The following is a 26,918-nucleotide window of genomic DNA, read 5'->3' on the forward strand; positions in this document are numbered from 1 at the left end:
GGGGAGGTGCGGGGGGGGGGGTGGTGGTTGAAGGGGAAAGGTGGAGCATGAATCATGTAACCATGTTAAAAATGAATATTAATAAATGTTAAAAAAAACGTTATGGTATTCAATTCACTGTGGGATAATAAGATGGTAAAAGAAAGGTGTCTTAGAAGTGTAAACTTTAGCTGCAGAAAATCTTGTAGCTGCTTCTTTCTTAGATCAAATCAAAAGGCAACTAATGACTATGAATTGACAATGCCTCATGCCCAGGAAATCTAAAAAACAAAAAATCTACTCCCCAGATACTAGAGCCTCTGGCTATTGCCATCTTGCCCAAATTTCTGTAAACTTAAGTAACTAACACCATCTCCCCTACACCCCTCCACAAGACTATTTAATGGCTCTTTTTTTCTGCATTTCATTAGAGAACCCAAATATTATGGTGCAGAGTGCCATGGGGGAACCCTGATTATGATCTTTTAACTGAGATTAAAGTCCCTTTATTATAACTACTATGGTAGTTCTCTTTTATTCAAGTTGACAGAGGTCATCTACTTCATGTTCCTTCTTTTAAGAGATAAAGAAATTGAGATGCTGAGAACTGAAGTATTTTTCCCAATAATACATTTGTAGTAAGTTTCAGAGCCAAAATTGAAACCCTGCACTGGCTTCAAATCAGCCTACTAACTCATGCTATAAGCATATTACTGTTCCCCAATGAATATAGTAGCAAGTGTTAAAGACTTTTACATACTAAGTATTACTATAAACACATAATCCTTTAATTAATGGATACATTTTGCCTCTTCCACTAGAAGTGCTGTATTATAATAAAACCAAATATTTAAACCACTGAAAAGTCTCCTTTAAATAAGAAATGAAATTAGTACTTTTCATTTAAAAATACAAGCATTATAAAACTTACAAAAATCTACTTTAATAAAGTTTTCTGAACTTTAAAACATTCTGAATAATGTTCAGCCTGAGGAATTTTCCCTTCAAATGTTTAAGGAAATTTTTCTAGTCATAATAAAAAAGTCAGATGAAAGTAAGATTGTTGCTCCTTAAAGAGTTAATAGCTACAGGATGAACTCTGTCTTAAATGTTACACAATACCTACTGGTATTTTGTTTTGATGGTTGCAGTAATGTCACAAATATGTAACAAACTTTTTCTGACTTTTACAGATAAGGAGAGTAAAACTAAAAAAACAACCAAAACAAAAACAAAAAAAAACCTCCACTTGGAAAATCCTGAGTTTTGCTTTTTATTTCAAAAATATTCTTCCCCTTGTTTAAGAAGATATACCTAATAAACTTCAGAGACAGACAAATTTAATTTCAAATAAGAAAAATTCTAAGCTACTCAAAATTATTCTTAATATAATTATTCTCAAATGAGACATAGAAAGAGTGAAAAAAGTGGGCCCCTTTTCCTTATTCCAATACCACTAGCTAAAAATAATTTTATAGTAGTAGGAAGGAGGAACTGCACATTTCTGTAACTTTATATTAAACAAAAGGAAGATATTGAAAATTAGAGACAAAGAAGTAGAAATCAAAATGACTATAAAAATGATCAATAACATTAGAAGCTCAATATTGAATATTATAATTTATTAAAATTTAGCCAACCTGATTAAAAAGAAGAAAGCAGAAAATCAAATAAATGGAATACCAAGTAAACACGATCAAATCACAAGAAAACACAAGACATAAAAATATTAATATTTACCTAGTTATATATGGACAAAATTGAGAACACAAAAGAAAATAGAAGATTACTTTCAAAAAATATAAAATATCCAAACTAACAGAAGACCAAACAGACATCTTAAACAATCCAATCTCAAAACAAACAAACAAACAAAAAACACAACGGGCTGTAAAAGAACTACATAGCAGTTGGCATGAAAAGGTGGGGAATAATGGTCTTAAATTCTTAACAACTGAAAAATAAAGCACTCATTTTAGATAATTTTAGATCAAACTCATTTTATAAATCAAATTTACTCAAAACTTTAAACAGCAAGTCAACAGCAAGTCATCCAACAAATAACTCATTTCAATTAAGGTATATTTAAACCAGTGTCACAAAGATGATCAAAAATTAAGAAAACAATATAACTAATTACAGTAAAAAAAACCTATTCATCTTAAATCATCCCTACATAACTCCTGAAAACTTCTAAGAAAATTATGCCAACAGAAGCTCTGCAAACTAAACCTGCCTCAAAAAAATCTTAATTCTATTTATCTATATATTTGATCTAGCTATCTAGTCTCCCCCATCCCATGAGAATGTAAGCTACATGAGGACAGAAAGAGTTTCATTTTTTTGTCTTTTTATCCCCAGTGCTTAACACAGTGCCTTCTGCATAATATACAATTTTCAAATGTTTACTAACTAATTGCATCCAAACAGCTATTCCAACACCATCATTCAACAGGGCAGATAAGCAAGACATGCTAAGAAAGCCAGGATACAGTATGTGCCAGATACCACCATAACCAGGATCTTGATTACCATCTCTTCTCAGACTCTGATCAAGAGAGCTCAGAACTCTGAACCCAAGAACCATGGGAATAGCAATACTGTGGTTTCTAGAGACAAACCCCTGTGTTGATACTTGGCTACTGTTCTATAGGTGCTGCAACCACAGCTACTAAAGACCCAGAAAACAAAATTCTTGCCTCTGAAGTCCTTGGTGCTATAAAATGGTTCCATATTAGAAACTGATATAATTTTCTCAGGAGAAATTATTTTAAAGAAAACGCTTAATGAAATTTTCTATTGCACCTCAAGGATCATGGGACCTTTCAACATGACACAAATCCTGCTTCTTTGAATTGAACTATGAGCTCCTAGAGAGAAGAAACTGTCTTTTCTATTTGTATATGCAGAACTTAGCATAGTGATTTATATACAGTAAAAACATAATGAATGTTTTATTCCTTCATTCAGTAACCTCTTCCTTTTGAGATTCAAAATACTATTTATACCATTTTCTCCAAATCATTATTACTATGGCTTTACTTTACTGCTGAGTAATTCAGAGGTGGACCATAAGAGCTCCACAAAACTGCCCAGTGTGGTTACAAGATTAAAATGTAATGGTGAGGTTACCTGGTTAAGATGGCAGCAGAGTAAAAAGCAGCGCTTAACCTCTCCTAACCAAAACATACAGGACTCCACAAGGGGACATAAAAACAAATCCAGACGAATGGAGAGACCCCACAACAGGGCGCAGTGTGGAAGGTACGTGGAATTGGGGCATTTCCATGCTATAAAGGGGTGAAACAGCTCTCACTAAATCGTGGGCTGAGCAGCCCCCCCACACACACACACACACACATACCACACCACCTACAACGCCAAAGCCAGCTCAAGAGAAATAGAGCAAGTTTGGGGCACACATTTAGTCATTGGCAGCTCCAGGGCCTGTTCCTGAGAGCAGCAAGACTTAGGACCCCAAAAGGCTAAAGAACTCGCACGGACTTTGAGCGCGGACACAGAGCGCAGGCGCGAGACAGGCAGGAGCGGAGGCAATCACAGGCACACATGAGCGAAGGCTCTGAAACCCTGAGTGGGAAACCAGTGCAGACGGGTATACGACTGTGGAAGCAACGCCCTGAGACTTGTAAAGGAGCCTCTGGCAGAGGATCAAGCAAGGGGGTCCACCTGGGAGCTTGACCTTGAGAAAAATCAGACCTGAGTCAGCATGAGGATAAACCTGAGAACCAGCTGGGCTGACAATGGCAACCCAGAATCAGGAAGGCCAAAAGAGAAAGATTAACAACAAGAAGAAGAAATCTTTAACAATTCGACAACTTTTACAGAGAAAATCCAGACAACTGAGCAAACAGAAGAGGAGAACAAACAAGCATCCGGACCCTCCCAAAATAATGAAAACTGGTCACAAGCTCTTGAAGAGTTCAAATATGAGATGACGAAAAACTTGGAAAAGATTTGGCTAGAGAAATGGGAAATAGCTCAAAAGGAAATCAAGCAAGAAAATAACAGTTTAAAAGGCAGAATTTTGCGATTGGAAAGTGAGGCTAAGAAATCAAATGAACGGATAAGTAAATTGAACACCAGAAATGACTAGATAGAAAAGGAAAACCAAAAGATCATAGCCGAAAACCAAAAGATTATAGCCAAAAACCAGTCCTTAAAGGCTAGAATTGAGCAATTAGAAGCTAATGATCTCTCAAGACAACAAGAACAAATAAAACAAAGTCAAAGGTCGGCTAAAATAGAAGGAAACATGAAATATCTCAATGAGAAAGTGACAGACAAAGAAAACCGGTCTAGAACAGACAATTTGAGAATCATTAGTCTTCCAGAAAAACCAGAAATTAATAGAAACTTGGACTCCATACTAAAAGAAATTATTCAGCAAAATTGTCCTGAAGTTCTACAACAAGAGGGCAATATAGACATTGAAAGGATCCATAGATCACCCTCTACACTAGATCCAGAAAGGGCAATGCCAAGGAATATAATAGCCAAATTCAAGAGCTTTCAAATAAAAGAAAAAATCTTCCAAGAAGCCAGAAAGAGATAATTCAAAAATAAAGGAGCACCAATCAGGATCACACAGGATCTGGCAGCCTCCACGCTAAAAGACCGCAAGGCTTGGAATATGATATTCAGAAAGGCAAGAGAGTTGGGCCTTCAGCCACGGATCAACTACCCATCGAAACTGACTATATACTTCCAGGGGAAAGTATGGGTATTCAACAAAATTGAAGATTGCCAAGTATTTGCCCAGAAAAGACCAGGACTAAATGGAAAATTTGATATCCAAACACAAAAATCAAGAGAAACATGAAAAGATAAATAAGAAACAGAGGGGAAAGAAAGAAAACTCATAATTTTTAAATTTGCCTTTTTAAGGGCCTCAGTAAGATCTAATTATCTGTATTCCTATGTGGACAAATGCTATGTATAAGTCTCTGTAGTGAACTCTATTCACTATTATAGTAATCAGAAGATTTCATAGGTAGAGGGTCTAAGATGGTCTAAGATGATATGGGGGGGTGGGGAAGAGGGGGCTGAATAGTAGGGGACACCAAGAGAAACTTGACTGAATAAGAAAAATAGGATATTCTATTACCTACAAAGAGGGCATGGGAAGGGGAGGGGACAAATACTATTATAAGAAGGAGGGGAAGAGAGCATTAAGAGGTAATATTTAAACCTTACTCTCAGTGTAATCAACCCAGAGAGGGAAGAGTAGCTATATTATCCGTTGGGATATAAAACTTTATCTTACCCTACTGAGAAAATCAGAAGGGATAAACCAAGGGGAGCAGGGGAGAGGGGAGGTCACAAGAGGGAGGGGAGAAAAAGGGGAAGGGAATTCATTAGGCCTTTAAAAATAAAAAGAGGGGAATAATAAGAGAGGGGGTAGAAAGGGAAGTTAATCAAGGGAGGGGATAAGTGTTACTGGCTTAAAGCAAATCACTGGTTTAAAAGGAAATAGTTTGAGAAAAAGGGGTAGGAATAGGGGAGGATAGAAAATGTCAGCAAATGCACAACTGATGATTATAACTCTGAATGTGAATGGGATGAACTCGCTCATAAAATGGAAGCAAATAGCAGAGTGGATTAGAAACCAAAACCCTACCATATGCTGTCTACAAGAAACACATATGAGGTGGGTGGACATACACAAGCTTAAGGTTAAGGGCTTGAGCAAAATCTTTTGGGCATCAAATAAGAAAAAGAAGGCAGGAGTGGCAATTGTGATTTCTGACAAAGCCAAAGTAAAAATAGATATGATTAAAAAAGACAGAGAAGGTCATTACATCCTGATTAAAGGCAGTATAAACAATGAGGAAATAACACTGCTCAATATGTATGCACCAAGTGGCATAGCACCCAAATTCATAAAGGAGAAACTGGCAGAGCTGAAGAAGGAAATAGATAGTAAAACCATACTAGTGGGAGATCTAAATATTCCTCTGTCAGATCTAGATAAATCAAACCGAAAAATAAATAAGAAAGAGGTAAGAGAGGTGAATGAAGTCCTAGAAAAATTAGATCTAATTGATATGTGGAGAAAAATAAATAGGGACAAAAAGGAATACACCTTCTTCTCAGCTGCACATGGCACATTCACAAAGATTGACCATGTTATAGGGCATAGAATCATTGCAAACAAATGCAAAAGAGCAGAAATAATAAATGTAACCTTCTCAGAACATAATGCAATAAAAACAATAATTAGTGAGGGCACTTGGACAGGAAAATCAAAAACTAATTGGAAACTAAATAATATGATTCTTCAAAACCAATTTGTCAAAGAAGGAATCATAGAAACAATCAACAATTTCATTGAAGAAAATGACAATGATGATACATCCTACCAAACTCTGTGGGATGCAGCCAAGGCAATACTCAGGGGGAATTTATATCCTTGAGTGCATATATTAACAAATTAAGGAGAGCATGAATTGGGCATGCAACTCAAAAAATTAGAAAGTGAGCAAATTAAAAATCCCCAGATGAAAACTAAATTAGAAATACTAAAAATCAAGGGAGAAATTAATAAAATCGAAAGTAAAAGAACTATTGAATTAATAAATAAGACTAGAAGCTGGTATTTTGAAAAAACAGGTAAAATAGACAAAGTACTGGTCAATCTAATAAAAAAAAGGAAAGAAGAAAACCAAATTGATACTATCAAAGATGAAAAGGGAGACCTCACCTCTAATGAAGGGGAAATTAAGGCAATCATTAAAAACTATTTCACTGAATTATATGGCAACAAATATAACAATTTAGGAGATATGGATGAATACTTACAAAAATATAAATTGCCTAGTTTAACAGCAGAAGAAATAGAATATCTAAATAATCCCATATCAGAAAAAGAAATTGAACAAGCCATCAAAGAACTCCCTAAGAAAAAATCGCCAGGGCCTGATGGATTCACAAGTAAATTCTATCAGACATTCAAAGAGCAACTAATCCCAATACTATACAATTATTTGATATGATAAGCAAAGAAGGAGTCCTACCAAATTCCTTTTATGACACAAATATGGTATTGATTCCAAAGCCAGGGAGATCAAAAGCAGAGAAAGAAACTACAGACCAATCTCCGTAATGAACATAGATGCAAAATCTTAAATAGAATACTAGCAAAGAGACTCCAGCAAGTAATTAAGAAGATCATCCACCATGATCAGGTGGGATTTATACCTTGGAATGTAAGGATGGTTCAACATTAGGAAAACCAACCACATAATTGACCATATCAACAGTCTAACAAACAAAAACCACATGATTATCTCAATAGATGCTGAAAAAGCCTTTGACAAAATACAGCATCCATTCCTATTGAAAACACTGAAAAGTATAGGAATAGAAGGACCTTTCCTAAAAATGATAAACAGTATATACCTAAAACCATCAACAAGCATCATATGCAATGGGGATAAATTAGAAGCCTTTCCAATTAGATCAGGAGTAAAACAAGGATGCCCATTATCTCCTCTATTATTTAACACTGTACTAGAAACACTAGCAATAGCAATTAGAGAAGAAAAAGAAATCGAAGGTATCAAAATAGGCAAGGAGGAGACTAAACTATGACTCTTTGCAGATGATATGATGGTCTACTTAAAAAATCCTAGAGAATCAGCTAAGAAGATTGTAGAAATAACCAACAACTTCAGCAAAGTTTCAGGATACAAAATAAATGCACATAAATCATCAGCATTTCTATACATTTCCAACACATTAGAGCAGCAAGAGGTAGAAAGAGAAACACCATTTAAAATCACCCTAGACAATATAAAATACTTTGGAATCTATCTACCAAAACAAACACAACAATTATACGAAAACAACTACAAAACACTTCCCAAACAAATAAAACTGAATCTAAATAATTGGAAAGCCATTGATTGCTCATGGGTAGGACGAGCTAACATAATAAAATGAACATTCTACCCAAATTAATTTATCTATTTAGCACCATACCTATCAAACTACCAAAAAACTTTTTACTGAATTAGAAAAAACTATAACAAATTTCATTTGGAATAAAAAAAGATCAAGAATATCAAGGGAAATAATGAAAAAATGTGAAGGAAGAGGGCCTAGCAGTACCAGATATTAGAGTATACTATAAAGCAGCAGTCATCAAAACAATATGGTACTGGCTAAGAGACAGAAGGGAGGATCAGTGGAATAGACTTGGGATAAATGACATCTGCAAGACAGTGTATGATAAACCCAAAGAGCCCAACTTTTGGGACATGAATCCACCATTTGACAAAAACTGCTGGGAAATTTGGAAAACAATATGGGAGAGATTAGGTTTAGATCAACATCTCACACCCTACACCAAGATAAATTCAGAATGGTTGAATGACTTGAATATAAAGAGGGAAACTATAAATAAGTTAAGTGAACACAGAATAGTATACTTGTCAGATCTCTGGGAAAGGAAAGATTTTAAAACCAAGCAAGAGTTAGAGACAATTACAAAATGTAAATTAAATGGCTTTGATTATATTAAACTAAAAAGCTTTTGTACAAACAAAAACAATGCAGTCAAAATCAGAAGGGAAACAACAAATTGGGAAAAAATCTTTATAACAAAAAACTCTGACAGGGGTCTAATTACTCAAATATACAAGGAGTTAAAGCAATTGTATAAAAAATCAAGCCATTCCCCAATTGATAAATGGGCAAGAGACATGAATAGGCAATTTTCAGATAAAGAAACCAAAAGTATCAATAAGCACATGAGAAAGTGTTTTAAATCTCTAATAATTAGAGAAATGCAAATCAAAACAACTCTGAAGTATCACCTCACACCTAGCAGATTGGCTAAAATGAAAGAAGGGAGAGTAATGAATGCTGGAGGGGATGTGGCAAAATTGGGATATTGATGCATTGCTGGTGGAGTTGTTAAATGATCCAAGCATTCTGGCTAGCAATTTGGAACTATGCTCAAAGGGCTATAAAAGACTGCCTGCCCTTTGATCCAGCCATACCATTGTTGGGTTTGTACCCCAAAGAGATCATAAATAGACTTGTACGAAAATATTTATAGCTGCGCTTTTTGTGGTGGCAAAGAACTGGAAAAGGAGGATATGTCCTTCAATTTGGGAATGGCTGAACAAATTGTGTTATATGCTGGTGATGGAATACTATTGTGCTAAAAGGAATAATAAAATGGAGGAGTTCCAGGTGAATTGTAAAGACCTCCAAGAATTGATGCAGAGCGAAAGGAGCAGAGCCAGAAGAACATTGTACACAGAGACTGATATACTGTGGTAAAATTGAATGTAATGGGCTTCTGTACCAGCAGCAATGCAATTACACAGGACAACTCTGAGGGATGTATGGAAAGGAACACTACCCACATTCAGAGGAAGGACTGCAGGAGAGGAAACATATGAGAAAAACAACTGCTTGAACACATGGATTGAGGTGGACATGATTGGGGATGTAGACTCGAAACTACCACACCAATGTAACTATCAACAATTTGGAAATAGGTTTTGATCAATGACACATGATAAAACCAGTGGAAATGTGTGTCGGCCATGGGTGGAGGGAATGCGGGTGGTGAAGGGGAAAGTAGGGGCATGAATCATGTAACTATGTTAAAAACGAATATTAATAAATGTTTTAAAAAATCTAATGGTGAGGGGGCAGCTGGGTAGCTCAGTGAGAATTGAGAAGCTGGCCTAGAGATGGGAGGTTTTAGGTTCAAATTTGGCCTCAGATACTTCCCAGCTGTGTGACCCTGGGTAAGTCACTTGACCCCCATTGCCTACCCTTATCACTCTTCTGCCTTGGAACCAAAACACAGTATTGATTCCAAGATGGAAGGTAAGAGTTTGAAGAAAAAAAATGTAATTGTGATATATTTGACAAAATAAATAAAAATATATTAAAACATAGATAACACTATATTTTTACAGTAATTCAATATGCAGCCTTCAGAGATCCTTATGTCCAGAGTAGAGGCCCAGTTTCTATTTGAGTTTGAGATCACAGGGATTACCAATTGGTTATCAAGATTACCTGGAAATTCTACAATTGAAAACAAAGACTCAAATTTACTGGCTTCTCTAGAGACTATGCCTTAATTATCAGATTCTCACTTCAAATTTAAACCCAGAAATTTAATATAACCACCAAATAATGATATTCCATATAACTCCCTCCTTCCAAGACCAAAGCAACATAAATTTGGTTTCTAGATCCCTCATATAAGTTCAAAATATGCCTATATAAGTTTGAAAGTTTTCTCCCCATAGTCAAATTACTCACAGAGTTAATTATTCCTTTAAGGGCTTGAAATCCTCCTTTGACAGGGAATACTTGGTCTTTGGAGTCTGCAATGTTTTCAAGCTATAGAAAAAAGTAAGAAAAAATAACTGACAGACAGTGGTTTGGGGATAGGGATAACATACTTAAAGGCTTAATACGTTTTATGTCATGTTATTCTAAGAGATGATAGAAAGTCACAACTGCAATGATAGAGTAATACAGTATACTTATTAAAAATAGAATGTAATAGATAATCATAAAATTGGTTTGGATTTAGGAAAATCATCCTCACTATATACTATGGAAGGACTTAGACATATCAGCTTATATGAGTCATAGCCATGTCTTGCTGCAAAATTAAATGCAATGTGCGTTTGAGATTGACAAGATCAGATTTGAATATTGTTTATTGAAAATTTGCAAACTTCTAAAAATCAGAAAGGGAAGATAAAAATAAAAGATAAATAATGAAGCTGAGAGAAAATTTGAGAAAACTCTGACCTTTCTAAAATCCTTGTTAGCCAAAGTTTATTTTAAATTATTTTAAACACAAGAACAAAAATATCACTAAATAAATCTGTGTTTTAAATTTTACTCATCAATAGATAGAACAGTAATCTCTAAGGTCTTTTGATCTTTGATAATAGATAACATTTTAATTCACTGACCCTATTCACTGTTCACTGTGTTTATGACATAAGGAATAAAATGTCTTAATAGAAATCTCCATGAATTCTGCTTTCACCATACTTCAGTAACAGTCATTCTAGGTGATATCTCTCTGAACTGAAAAAAAACTCTATAAATCAGATATTCTTACCTGGGCTTGATCAAAATCAAGAACTCCAACACAATAAACTCTAGCCCCAAGGGTCCTCGATATGTTTGCCTATCAAAGAAAGCCATTATTTAAACACTGGGCTCCAAGACAAAATGCAACAGAACATATCTCAGACCTGAGTTTGAGACTAACCTCTTTGGCTGCATACTTGGGCACCAGTTTATCCAATTTCCCATCCGTCAGTGCAATCACTATACTAGAGGTTTTCAATCCCCCTGCATTCTTAATTTGTTCATTGGCCTGAAAATGAAAAGAAAAGAAAAAATAATAAATAATTCCCAGGCCATAGCTCTTAGTTCTTAACCAATGCCAAAAGGCAACGGCTAGGTAAATGGGTTTAAATGATTTGCTCACGGTCACACAGTTTGGAAGCGTCTGAGGGCAGGTTTGAACCCAGGATCTCCCAAGTCCAGGCTACTGCTCTTTCAGAGATAGGATTTGAACCTAAGTCTCCTAATTTCAGCCCTCTTTCATATGATACTTACACCTACAAATACTTGAAGCCATATATGATAGCCACACTGAAACTTCTCTTATCCACACTCAGCATTCTTTCAGTCCAAACTTATATGTCATGAACTCAAATTTCTTCAGCAGATTCTGCTTCAGGACATTCTCCAACTTATTAATATCCTCAAACTTTGTTGCCAAGAGCCAAATACCAAATTGGGATTATCACCATCCTGTTCCTGGAAACTGTGGCCTTCTTAATGCATACCAAGAAGGCATTAGCTACTTTGGCTGTCACATGGCACTGCTGACTCACTAAAACCCCCACTAAAATCCCCAGGTTTTTTTTAGACCAAATACAGTATTTTCTATGTCAACAAATCACTCCATATTTATTAAGTGCCAGTTATGTACTGGCTGTTTAAAAGATACAAAGACAATGAATGAAACAACTCCTACTTGCAATAAGTTTACATTTCAAGAACAATGCTACATTTACCTCTATGGAATTTCAATGTGTTAAAATACTCAGGACAATGAATGATCTAAAATCTTGTCATGGTTATTATGGAGTCTGACAGCTGAACACTAGATTAGTGTTCTCTCCTGCCTTCATGTTATCTGCAAAGCTAAGCATACCATCTAACCCTTTTTTCTAAGTCATTGAAAAAAATGTTAAAATAACACAGGGACAACCCCTAAGGTACTCTACTGGATACTTCCTATCATGGTGACACCAAACCATAGACAACTACTTTTTAAGTCTGGCCATCCAAGCAATTGTGTATCAAATCATTATCCTTCATCTTTTCCACAATAATACTAAGAGATACTTTAAGGGTCAGATAGGTGGCTCAGTGGATTGAGAGGCAAGCCTTGAGATGGGAGATCCTAGGATCAAATCTAGCCTCAGACACTTCCTAGCTGTGTGACCCTGGGCAAGTCACTTAACTCCCATTAATATACAATATTGATTCTAAGATGGAAGGTAAAGGTTTAAAAAATTAACAAAAGATTACTAAACTCTAAGAAAGTTATATATGTATATATACACACACATATCTCACATTCCCCCTTTAATCTTTAATCTTATGGTATCTTTCTCAGTTTTTCTCAGAATTTCCTTATACTAATGAAATCACAAGTCTTTTCCTTGCTTAATGAAAACATGTTATAGTTAGGAACTGAGGAAAAAGGCACATTTTCCCATCATCCCAAGTATAACATACTTACCAGTCGTAACCCTTCATGTATATATGTCTCTCCTACAGGCTGGACTTCTTTTAAATTTTTTAAGCCTTCAGTGATTTTTTGGCTGTGAATACAATATTTACAAGAATATAAAACAAAAGAAATGTATAAATGTAACTACATAATACATTTTTCAAGAGAAATACACTTGCTCATTTGTCTATCATTCTTATGAATATATAATATAATATAATATACTATATTCTACATATTCAGGGTATTATTAGAATATGAAAATACCTATAACAACTGTACTAGTTGATGAAATATATAGATATTTAATCAAAATAATCACTAAAATTAATATAGTACCTTAAGAAGCAGCCATGTAACTATGGTTGAGTAAATTAATCTTCCTGAGTTGCCAGTTTACTTATTTATAAAATAAGGAATATAATGGTTATAGAAGTAATTACAGTTATATGCCTGTGAAAGCACTAGTTTCTACAGAAGAGGTAGCCATAGTGTAATGGAAAGAGAGTGGGTATTTGAGTAAGGAAATCCTGGGTTCAAGTTCTGAGGCTATTAAATAATAGCAATGTCACTGGACAGCAAGTTCTTACCTAGGAGTCTGTTTTAATATAATATAACTATATTTCAACATAATTAGTTTCTTATGAAAATTTTACTATTTACTTATGAGTTTAAAACATTATTATAATAAGAAATTCACAAGTTTCAACAGCTTGCCAAAGAAGTTTATGATTCAAACAAGACTAAGATCTGAACAACAACTCTCTAAATTCCAAAGCAGGTTCCATATATCCATATATATTCAAATAGCTTAAAAGAACAAGGAAGCATTTGTCTTTCAAATCATGAATGAAAGAAGAGCTCATGATGAAACATGACCACCAGATAAAAAGAATTGCAAAAAGACTAAAGTGATCAATTTTGATTACATAAAACCTTTACAAGGTTTTATCAAAACAAAATCAATGTGCTAAACTTGGAAGGGAAACGAGTAACTTGTTCAAATTGTTAAGAATTAGAACTATTCCTAAAGGGATAAATGGACAAAAAAATATGAAGAAGCAATTAAAAAAAAGAAATCCAAGCTATCTAACACCATGTGAAAAGAATGCTCCAAATCACAAATTAAACTAATAAAACCCATTTGACCCAGTGACATTACCAGTAGGCTTATACCCAAAAAGATCAAGAAAGAAGAAAATGACACATTGATACACAAATATTTATAACATTTCTTTTTGTAGAAGCAAAAATCTAGAAACTAAAGGAATACCTATCAACTAGGGAATGGCCAAACAAATTGTAACATATCAACACAGTAAAATGCAATTAACCAAAGAAACCAGAAAAGATAGGTACAGAGTGATATGGAATAAAATGTGAGCAAAACCAGGAGAACAATTTATATAAGAAGAATACTTGAAAACAAACAACTTTTTTTTTAATTTAACAACTCTGATGAATGAAATGATGAACCAAAATTTCAGAAGAATGCTGATGAAGCATGCTACTTATCTCCCAACAGATAGATTAAAAATTCAGGGTAAAGAATTTAATATATATTTTTGGGCATGGCCAATGTAGAAATTTATTTTACTAGACTCTGTATATTTGTTAAATGGGTTTTGTTTTTCTTTTTCTTTTTTAATGGGGGAAGGGAGATGGGAGAAAGAGAAGAGAAATGCTTTTTAAGTAAAAGTTTAAAAAAGTTTTAGGACAGAAACCAAGAGTTATATTGATAGGAGTTCTCTATACTAGTAAAATCTCAGTATAATTAATCTAGAGTTGGAAGAGACTGGGCAAAGGGAGGATAAAAGACTTAGCTATGGTCACAGAAGTCATCAATGTCAAAGATGACATTTAAATTGACATCTTCTGTCTCCCAACTCAATGCTCTTTCCCCCATACCATACATTGACATAATTGTTATTATATTGATATCATATTATCATATTTGTCATATTATTGACATAATATGATATAACCAAAGATTGACAAAAAAATTTATTCTAAATATTATATATTTATGTGTGTGTGCACAATATATAATCACATTAAAGTTTACAGTGTTTGATAGGCATTATCTTCATTGAGACTCAGAAGAACAATTCAAGGGCTCAAATGTGCAAATGGAGATCTTTGATCTCAGTGTTTTGGATGTCCACCTCCTGCCCCCATACAATTTGACTCCCAATCCATTCAAGCCAGGTTTGAACTCATGAAGAAAAGTCTTCCTGTTTCCAAGCCCAGTGCTCTATCCACTTCACCATCTAGCTATTCCATAAATATTTTATAGCTAAATTGAAAATAACAAAGCTAACATTTATTTATTTCTTACTATGTGCCAGTAACTATGCTAAGTGTTTTACAATTATTACCTTATTTGATCCTCACAACAACACTGGGAAATAGATACTAATTTTTATCCACATTTTACAAATGAAAGTAAGGCAAACAAAGATGAAGTGACTTGCTCAGAGTCATACAGCTAGTGTCTAAGGCTGGAACTCAGTTCTTCCTGATTCAAGGACCAATTCCAAATCTATCTACTATACCTCTTAAGCATCCATAGCTCATAAAAGTTTATTCTGTTCTATAAAACTACCTTTCTAATTTATTTTGAATTTCTCTAGTTATATATTTTTCTAAAAATTCAATCAACATTTTACATAGTAACTGCAATATTGTGGAAATATCAAATATGATAGACTTTGCTACTAACAGCAATACAATGACCCAGAACAATTCTTAGAGACTTGTGACAAAGAATGCTAACTACCTTCAGAGAATGAACTGTTGGAGTAGGAATGAAGATGAAAGGATTTTATATATTATTTATCATTTGTTTATCTGTGTATATGTTTTGGGGGTTTGGTTTAATAAGATTCTTCACATAAAAATGAATAATGTGGAAATATGTTTTGCATGATAATAGATATATAACCCAGATTACATTACTTGTCAGCTCTGGGAGGATGGAGGGAAGAAAGGAGGGAGACAATATAGATCATATAACTTCAGAAAACTTTAGAAATTTGTTATTAAAATAATTATTTTAAAAAAGCACTAAGGAGAGTTCTAATGCCCCAAAGTGCCAGGCTTTCTCCTGGCAGAGGGTGTAGTCAAAATAAGGGAGAATTTTATGCTTTTGATTAGTAATTTTTTTTACTAATTTCCCCAAAGGCAGAAATAAACTAGATGTAGACAATGGTTTTTCCTCTTTTGTTCCAAGCTAAAGTCATTTTTGTTGTCTAGTAGCCTCTAGGAAGTTTTCTCCATTCCATCTACACATAGGAAGAAAACACTCTTTGAAGTGTTGGAGAGGCAATAAGTGACTAGAAAGTAAGAATACCCCAGAAGGAGTAGAAAAGGGGTGATTATTCCTGGCCAGCAATGTCCATATTCCAAAGGTGGGGTCTAGAAAAGAGAATAATTTTTCTTCCCCAAGCCATCAGATAGGCACATTTTGAAACACGTACAAGTCATCATTAATAGGAATAGCACTTAAGATAAAATTAATACATCACCAACAATAAATAAAAGAAAATACATGATGGATCCAACATAATTATGAAGGCCCTCAAGGATCAATTTTCAAGCTATCACAAAGAGAAGAAAAAGTGGACAAAGAAATTACAAACAATATTATTACTCCAGAAGCCTAATCCAAAAAGCATTAAAAACTATTTAACCATATGCCTCTTAATTCTCTAATGTTTCAACAGGTTTCTGAGTTCATCAACGTGGTACAGATCCCTCTAGTAACATATATCACAACTTATCCAAACTTCAACTTATGCAACTTTTGTACATGTCCTTCCAAAAATCTTCCACAGGTAGTATACGCAATATGTTGGGGTCCTTTCTCAAGGTCCACTAACATTACATGAGGGCTAGTGAAGAAAAGGAAGGCCTCCATCAAGTAGAGAAGATGCTCTTAGGACAATTCATTAGAGAGAACTGGAAAAAGTCATTTATGATGAGGGATTCGTGTACTACAATCTATGCCAGCGGGGTAACTATCCACAGCTGAAATCTTAAAGGCATTGAAGCACTAGTAATATGTGTTTAAACATTCCTACTGAATGTACTAACCACAAAAATATACAAAAATAAGCACAATTCCAAGCATCATACTGCTCACTTTCAGAGTGAGACAACAGAAAAATAAATATTTAAAAGAGCATCAAATCTACTTTGATTTTTTTTTTCAGTTCTCCAATGTTCTAAATTTAGTGGGAGCTATAATAGTCAAGCAAAAAAATAAATCTTACCCTTTAAAACAAAATAGAAAATTGTTGAAGTAACATTCCATATTAATCTATTTGTAGAAGATATAACATCCAACTTAGTAGGCATATGTAGATAGATATATCTATATTATATTTGTAAAAACACATATCTCTCTATGATATGTATTTAGAGGTATATATAAAGAAGTATATCAACAGATGATTTTTATCTATGTAGTATATCTATATTTATTTACACATTTATATATACATTTGATGCCTATAGATAAAGCTATAGATACATTTATATACATATATACATAGATGGTAGATAGGTAGGTATGGATATACACTTGTATATACATTTGTTGATATGTGTATATGTGTGTAAATGTATATATGCACATATATAAAGAAGTGTTTCTATAGATGTATATAGAGATACAGATAGATATAGATACATATATAATCTAAAAATGCATGTGTAGATGGAAAAAGAGAGGCGGGGGCTAGGTACTAACCCTTAGAAGAGCCATTTATAAACTTTCCTTAAGTAAATTTCAATTATTTTATAAAAGCCACTTTATAATCCCCCTCTTTAAATAATAAAATTACACTAAGCTATTTAACTTGAGAGTTAGCAAAACACTTGTTCAAAGAGACATTCCAAGTTGCGCTCATATCGATACTGTTAAACTAAGAATTTCAGAGGACTACATGCTCTTTATGTCAAGAGTATATAGTAGCCAAGAAAGTTAACAAAATCTTAGCCTGTAGTGAAAGGCATAGGGTCCAGTTCTGCTATCCTCTGTCCTCCTCAGACAACATCTAGAACATTGTATTCAGTTCTGAGGACATTTTAGGAATCAGAATAAGAATCAAAATATCTCAGATTCAAACCTCAATCCAAACCATACCAAAATAAGAATATCTCACTCCAAATGGCTACTCATTCTTTGTTGAAATGGAGTGGGAATCTACTACTTTCCAACAAAGCTCATCATTTTTTCAAATAGCTTGATTAAGAAGTTTTTAGACTACAGTCTACATTTTTAGCATTCAAGTCTAAATTTACCTATTTGCAACTTCAAACTAGTGTTCCTAATTCTACTTCCTGGGGCCAGAGTAACTTTATTCCCTTTGCCCTGTAATAATCCTTTTAATAACTGAAGACAATTTTCACATCTTCCCTAAGTCTTCCCTCTAGACTTCCCTTGTTATTTCAACAGATACCTGTCATAAACTTGAAGCCTTTTGACATACCAGTTGCCTTCTACTGAACACTCTCCAATTTATCAAGGTCCCTTTTTAAAAGGTACAGATGTGGTCTGACCAGAGAAAAGTAAAATTCAATACTTATTAAGTACCTACTATTGCACACATTAGAAATACAAAGCCAAACAAAAATAGTCATAGCCTTGAAGCTTCTGACATTCCATTGGACAAGTTTTCAGACATACAAAGGAATTTTCATGAAACAAATCTAATACTTCCTTTCCTCTTTCTCCTGATGCATGCTATACACCATCCTAGGTCCCCCACTTAGCACACAGTACTCTAACCTCATCATTTTACAAAAGAGGAAATGGAGATATAGCCAAGTTAAGTGAGTCATCCAAGGTGACAAATGTAATAAGTAGCAGAATCCTATTAATGTGTGCTCAAAAATTTTACCACCTCCAATAAAGTCTTTCCCTAACTCCTTATTGAAGTTCTATATAACCTCAGCTTTTCTCTATTAATTTTGTAATACAAGACATCATTTTCCCATTACTTATATTCCACTCAAAAACTCCTTTCAGCACATTTATTTTTTGTTTTTGTTTTCCTGTCATTGTGTTAGTTTCCTAAGGAGAGAGACCATGTTTTATTTCTTCTGTATTTCCCCCACTTACCACCAAAATCTATAATTCACCCAGCTCGTACTGGACAAATATTTGTTCATTACAGCCTGATCCACAAATGAAGAAATTCATTATTTCACAAATGAAGGAGTCAATTACATACAGTAGGATTTTGTTTTATCTAAATATTTATATTCAACATCTACAGAAACAACTTGAAACTGACTATGTCTGAATGCAGATTATAAACCAAATATTTGGTGCTTGCCAGAAATGAGTGGCAGCGTGTCCTCAAGCACTAATGTTTTGCTGCCAAAAGAGGGGGAAAAAAGACAACTGAAATTCAAGTTTACATAAATGGATTTCACAATATAAAAATAACCTTCCCTAGTCAGTTCACCACTACATCTCATGACCACGCATCATCAGCTCATAAAGCGTACTTCCATCACCAATTCTAGAGAAACTTAACAAAAATGCAATTTGGAGCCAACTGGCAGATCATCTTGAAGGTATTCCACTTGGTAGAATTTGTTTATTTTTAATTCTTGGTACAGTCATAACTTAATGAACTACTTAAGAGGTTTTTGAGTTTTTGTCATATATATATATATATGTATATATATATATATACATACATACATATATATGCATGTTTTCCTGTCTTCATGTTAGTTTCCTAAGGAGAGAGACCATGTTTTATTTCTTCTGTATTTCCCCCACCTACCACTAAAAAACAACTATATATGTGCATATATATATGTATATACATATATATATGCATGTAAGAGTTTTTTGAGGTTTTGTCATATATGTGTGTGTGCACATATATATCTTTTGAATGAAGGTCATGTAACCAGTTTCAAAATATCACAATAATAACTAAAAGGAATTATAGATTTATGCAGTAGGAGGAGATCAGGATGCTTCTTTACTGGTCATTCTTTATAAGCTTCTCTACAAAGCAAGTGGTAAAATTCCTACATCCTGCCTGACAGTTCCCAGAATTGCTAACAAGGTAGGATTCTGCATCTATAACTATTTTTGTTGTTGCATAACCATAGAAGCAAACAGGTCATGCCTATCGCCAGTAGTATGAATTTGCAAATGCCACAGTTTATCTAGGGAAAGGTAACTAGTCTCCAAGTACAGTGGGGCATCACTCCCAATGATATTACTGGTATGTGCGTGCCAGAGGATTGGGGGAAGACATAGAACAGGAAACAAAGGGGATAGAGCTAACTGTTGTAGTGCTATATAAATTTAGTTGACTTTTGAAAGAAACAAGTGTTTCTGAGAGGTGGAGGTGAGTCATTTCAAATACACAAAGATGGTAGTTTCCCATACACAAGTAAAAGAAAGAAAGACAGTATGCTTTAAATACAAAGGACAGGAACTTAAGTAATGCATAACAGAACTGGAAAGGTAGGTTGGGATTTCAAAGGCCAAACAGGAGAGTTGATATTTGATGCTAAAGGCAATATTGAGCAACTGGAATTGTGAGCAACAGAATAGACCAAAACTTTAGGAAAATCAGTTATGTGCAAAATGGATTGGTATTGGGAGTTACTTGAATTGTAACTCCATCAGAGTAAATGGGAGCTTAAACTAGGATAATGGCCATGTAAATAGAAAAAAGAATGTTGAAAGAAATGTGGAGGTAGAAACAACAAGATTTGGCAACTAAATGGAGAAGAGGGCTGAAGTGTCAAGTCAGTCCTAAGGTTTTAGATCTGAGATATTTTTTATGACAGGAATAGGGCATTTATAAAGATAACATTTTAGTATTATTATGAAAATTGTTCTGGTCTCATTGACACCCTGACAAAGTCTTGAGGAGCTCAATTTTGAGAGGTGCTGGCCTAAATATCTGGGTTTAAATTAGAGAAATTACAATGGAATTTCAAGTCTATGAACTTCTTATTTGCTGTTGCTATTTAGTTGAATATTTTTGAGAGGGAAAAAAAGGTGGACAATATCTCCTTGTTTAGCTGTCTAGAACTAGCACATGGAGGGGTTGAGAGGAGGAAAATAAGTACAGAAATTTGCAAGTGAAATTCATCAACTCTTAGAATTCTCTTAAATTTTTGTAAAATGAGGACTGCAATAGTGACTATCTTCCGATCATTATGAGAGTCTTAGCTTCAGCCACTAAATCTAGACTACTAAATGACATAGATGCCATTCCATATGGCTTCTTGCCATGTTGAATATGATATTTTGAGCACTTTTGGAGCAGATAATGATATACTGACTCATGACAGGAGACAAAGGATTTACTATTTCCTAACTTTAACTAATCTTTATTGATTATTTTTAAGCAATACTGCAAAAGTCAAAATGTTGCTTCTTCTGCTTGCAAAAATTCATTTCATTTCTAGAGAAATAAAAGTTATAGAACTGAAATTGTGAGATCTGGTCCATTTCATCAGTGTTGTTTCCCTTTGAACTAGGTTTCTTTACAAATAGAAATGTTAAGTTTGCAAGAAGCAGGTGTTTTAAGAAAGCTATGTAATGGTTTTCTCCTAACAAGTTAAAAAGGGCTTCTTTGTTATGCACCCAAATTCCCTCCCATTTACACAGAGTAAAATTTGCAAAATGTACCTTTACATGAGAACTGTGACAAAGGATGGATTAAATTTTCACAGATGATGGACTAGCCAATATCAGGGAGCACCTATCCCTTGGAATGGGGGGCCCCAAAATACAATGTGGAGATAAAATACCAATGGACAAAGCCAGAGTTTGAGATATTCTGCCATCAAGCAAACCAGGAAAGTTCTTTGTCTACAGTAAGATAAGCCCCACCCCCTTGTAAAAACTTGTAAAATTGATAAATTAAGAAATGGCTTATATGCATTAATAAATATGTCTTTAATTTATACAAAATTCTACTCCATGTTTTACTTTACCCAGTAATCTTCTTTAGTATGTTTTAAGAAATAAATTAATTTATTAAAAATTTGATTTGCATGCAATATTTCAAGGACACATACTGCTCAAATTGAAATGCTCATGTCTCCCTTAGTTGAATCTACAGTCTGGGAAATTGTGCCTCTGAAAATCTTTCACATTAATTGCCAAAATAAACTTCAACTGGGTACATGACTTATACTTTAAAAGTGACATTATAAGCAAAGCCAGAGAAACAAGGAAGAAATTACCTTTCCGATCTATGAACAGGAGAAAAATTTGTAAAGGGAAACAAAGATATGATAAAATGAAGAATTTGGGTAATATAAAAATAAGATATTTTTGCACAAAGAAAACCAATGTACTTAAAAATAGGAAGTAAAAACAGGGAACTGGGGAAAATACAGCAAGTTTCTCTGATAAAAATCCATTTTGTATGTCTAAATAAGGTCTTATATCATGTGTGTGCATATATATATATACATATATACACATAACCACTCACACATGTACATAAATAACTGGTTCAAATTCATAAGTAAAATACATTACCCAAAAGATAAAGTCAAAGAATAGAAGGAAGCAATTTTAAAGCAATAATATCTACAACTATATAAAAATGCTACAAACACATAATTTTTAAAGAAATACAAATAAAAGCAACTCTGATGTTATACTTCACACTTATCAGATTGACAAAGATGATAAAAATTTTAAATTGATAAATGGGTTGTGGGAAAATAGGAAAAACTAAGGGACTACTACTGATGGAGCATAGTCTATTATACTGGTCCATGCATTTTAAAAGAATTGTTACTTTCTATCTTAGAATTGATACTGATTATTGGTTCTAAGGCAGATCAGTAAAAAGGCTAGGCAATGGGGGCTAACTGACTTGCCCAAGTCACACAGTCAGGCTGATAGGAAGCCAGATTTGAACTTAGGTCCTTCCGTTTCAAGATCTAGCTCTCTATCCACTAAACCACCTTCCTTCCAAGGTCCATATATGATTGAGAAAATGTTGTTACTATGCCCAAAAAGTAGCCCAGCAAAATTACTACTTCTAGACCTATGCCCCTAAAGTTTTCATAACTGAAAAAATATAGGAAGGAAAGTACCCTCAAATACAAATGACTCGAAAAATTATAGTAAATGAATGGAATGGAATATTACTGTACCATAAGAAATTACAAAATGTACATTTTTAGAGAAATCTCGAGAAAGCCTAAAGTAGCCTTTACCATTTAATTATTTATTTATTCCTTAGATTATTATTATTTGAAGTGAGCAGAACTGAGAATACTTTATACAATAGCACCTACATAATAAAAAGAAATAACTTTGAAAGATTTGAAAATTCTGATCAACACAATGACCAAAAACAATACCAGAAGGCAGAAGATGAAACATACTATCCATTTCCTGACCGCAAGGAACTCATTCAAATACAGAATACAACAGAAATTTCATTTGATGGCATGTATTTCTTTAAAAGGATTTTCTTTCACTTTTTTTTTTGTTTTTCAGTTGAGAAGAAGGGAGATGTGGAAGGGTGAGAAGATAAAATCTTATTGATTGAGAAAATAATGATATAAAATTTTAAAAATAAAAATGAAGCTACACTAATCAGTTAATGATTCACATAGAAAAGCATATTAAAAATACAAACTTAATTCAAAGAACATAAATAACCAGTTCCAAGATGTTTCAAACAGACCAACTGGTCTAGGAAATATAATAAAGTAAAAATTTTATGCCTATGGTTTATATGAAAGTTATACCTTTTGATATCTCAAGCAAAATTTTTCTTTGTAATGTTTTAAAATAGCATCTAAATTCTTCTTAATTTATTGCACATATAAAAAAAAGCTACATTCAGCATAAGTTGAGTTAAAAGTAAAACAATATTCACTGATTCACAGTCTCTATCTGAAATTATTACAGACAACTCAAATGATTTAAAATTTATTATCTATCTGTTTTGGCTTAACATTGGATTATTGAAAATGTCCTGTGGTTTGCTTCCCATCAACGCCTTTATAAATTTATTTTACTACCTTATTAAGAGGGGGAAAAGGAAAAGTATAACTAAGGTATATGTCTGTGTCAGTGTGTATATCTAGGTTAATGTAGGGAGAAGAGGTGGGAAAAGAAAAATAGTTGATAATATAACAGACAAAATTCCAAAGCTAAATATGTGATTTTGAGATTGTCTGTTATTTCATTATTATTCACATTTCCTTTCCTCTCCATTAGTGCAGATAATTGGCATGAATGTACATTTTCTTGAGTCCATTGAGAGGCTTAAATCATTACTTAAAGACATCAATCATTCTACTATCAAAATTCTGTACTAAAAAGCTCTCTAGTGAAATGAGAGTATACTAACCTGTCTCCCGTTAATGGCAGAATAATGGTCGCTTGGGAAGAAAACACTATGAAAGATAATCTCATCCCAGGGCTGCAAAATAAGAAAAACAGATGGTTAAATATTTGAAAAAGAGGTAATAATACAGTATAGACATGCACAGTATGTATACATGCATATAAGTACAAATATATACATGTCTATGTATATAATATTCGAGGAAGCCTGTTTAAATGTGAATTTATAATTTACATATTTTACATATATGCATATACACACATTGACATTTAAACAAGCTCCCTTGAATGATTTGGGGCTCATAAATGGATAATGAGGAACATGGCACCAGACTCGAAAATAATATGTGGGTTTAAGGCTTGCCTCAAACAAGTACTAGTTGCGACTATGAGCTAGCTCAGTCACTTAAACTCTTAAGTATCCCCAGTCAAATCTTTAAGAGTTTAAGTTATAGAGAGTTGCTAAACTCTGATAGTGGAGAAAGTTTCCAAGTGAAAACTCCCTCCAATGATGAGTTCTAGCCCTGCCACTACTCCACCTTTCCAATACCTTTAAACTGTGTTACTCTCATTACCTAAATTATTTGGACCTTGGTTTTATTCTTCTCAGCAACTAGTATTTCTCTAGGACCCATATACTTGCACTCAGAAATATATTATACTAGAAAAAATTCCAAGCCAACATCAAATTCTTTTGCAGGAAATGCTTTCTTCTCTGAGTGTTTTTAACAGTCTCTGACAGATTCATATTTAATCTAATAGATTACTACTATAAGCAATACTCAATCCTGACAAGCAAATAAATTAGGCTAAACAGTTAAAATGCTCACAAGAACCCTCACAAAATCCTCCCTGAATTTTAACATTTAAGTGAACACTGAAATCAAACATTTAAATACTACAATGGAAAATATGAGAGAAAAGTGCAAAGCACATTTTTTTTGCAAAGTACATTTTGAATTACACTACTCTTAGTCTTCCTGATCCTAGCAATTATGCTTCCCACAGGAAACAATTCTTGCAGTCATTTATATCTATCCAACGGTATTCCTACAGTATCCAACAGTATATCCTACAGTATTCCACATCTCACAGAATTATTCTTTACATCTGAGATACTCTATGAACCCATTACTGAAAATCTGAAGTTGTGAATTGATTCAATAACTCATCTTAATTATTCAGATATTAGCCATCTTCTAATCTCTTCTGCATCGAATGCAGAGAGAAAGGAGCAGAACTAGGAGAACATTATATACAGAGATGGATACACTGTGGCACAATTGAATGTAATGGACTTCTCTACTAGCAGCAATACAATGATCCAGGACAATTCTGAGGGACTCATGAGAAAGAACACTATTCACATTCAGAGGAAGAACTGTGGGAGCAGAAACACAGAAGAAAAACAATTGCTTGAACACATGGGTTCATGGGGACATGATTGAGGATTGAGAGTCTAAACCATCACCCTAATGCAATTATCGATATCATGGAAATAGATCTTGATCAATAATACATGTAAAACCCAGTGGAATTGCACATCAGCTGGGGGGTCTTAAGAGAGGAGGGAAAGAACATTAATCACGTAACATGGAAAAATATTCTAAATTAATTAATTTTTTTTAAAAAGGAAAAAAAGAATGTGCATCAGAAAGTTATAGCTAAGGAAATGGATGTTTTATAAAGGATTCTGTGTTAAAGAAGACACATTTCCAGTGTAATCCAAATGCATAAAAGAACATTCTCTTACACAAAATATTTAATTCAATACAACAAGCAGTTATTACACGTAAGGCACAGTGCTGGGGCATTAAGAATACATCAGAAATATAAAAGTCACTCTCTCAAAGAATTTTCATTTTAGTGGTGAGGAGGGAAATATAACAGAAGACCACAGATTAAAAACTTAGAAAAGACCTAGTGCCACCCCTTATTTGGAGATGAAGAAATTGAAGCCTATAGGTTAAGTAATTAGATCAATGTGTAGTATATTTTAGAACAGAGATTAAAAGAGGTCCTCCAATTCCAAATGTTGCCACATATTATGTTAAGTAACTCCAAAATGTATACAAAATTACTTCAAGGAGGAGAATGCTCAAAACTGGGGAAATCTGGAAAGCCCTTATGTAGGAAGTGGCAACTTGGCTGTATGCTTTGAAGAAAACTGGGGATTAGACTAAAGGTGTCTGATTCACATTTGATCCTTATCAGGGCTTACTTGAATATCTAGATGATCCTTAATAGAAATCAAAGTTGAGGCAGCTGGGTGGCTCAATGGATTGAGAGCCAGGCCTAGAGATAGGAGGTCCTAGGTTCAAATTTGGCCTCAGCCACTTCCCAGCTGTATGACCCTGGGCAAGTCACTTAACCCCCATTGCCTAGCCCTTACCACTCTTCTGCCTTGGAACCAATATGTAGTAGTGATTCTAACATGGCAAGACCTGATTTTTTTCATTCTCACAGGTTGGTGGAAAGAAAATGTTCTTGTTGGTAGTGCTAAGTAAATGTGTTTTTGTTATCGGGTAGAATCAGGTCTAATACAACTGAAAGAATGCTAGTTACCTGGGCTTCAATCCTACTGGTATGACTTTAAGTAAGTCATTTATACTCTCAGAGTTCTACTTTCCTCATCTGAAAATGATAGGTTAAGACTAGACGGCCTCTAAGATTCTACATCTATGATCCCATTAACTCTCAATTGACCTTTTTCATATGAGTCAAGATCTTCTATTTTTT

At 33.9% G+C, this 26,918-nt stretch overlaps 1 protein-coding gene across 1 annotated transcript in view; it reads right to left on the reverse strand.

The window, feature by feature from the left end:
- ANTXR2 (ANTXR cell adhesion molecule 2) overlaps positions 1–26,918 on the reverse strand; it is a 255,604-nt gene that overhangs the window by 227,462 nt on the left and 1,224 nt on the right. The window contains exons 2-6 of the mRNA XM_044681488.1: positions 24,184–24,255; positions 12,815–12,896; positions 11,264–11,371; positions 11,111–11,179; positions 10,291–10,371 (exon numbers count right to left, since the gene is read on the reverse strand). Coding sequence (XP_044537423.1) covers positions 10,291–10,371; positions 11,111–11,179; positions 11,264–11,371; positions 12,815–12,896; positions 24,184–24,248 — 405 coding nt within the window. The 5' untranslated portion in view covers positions 24,249–24,255. The remainder of the gene's footprint in view (positions 1–10,290; positions 10,372–11,110; positions 11,180–11,263; positions 11,372–12,814; positions 12,897–24,183; positions 24,256–26,918) is intronic.

The sequence above is a fragment of the Gracilinanus agilis genome, chromosome 6, assembly GCF_016433145.1.
Source record: "Gracilinanus agilis isolate LMUSP501 chromosome 6, AgileGrace, whole genome shotgun sequence".
NCBI classification, from domain to species: Eukaryota; Metazoa; Chordata; class Mammalia; order Didelphimorphia; family Didelphidae; genus Gracilinanus; species Gracilinanus agilis.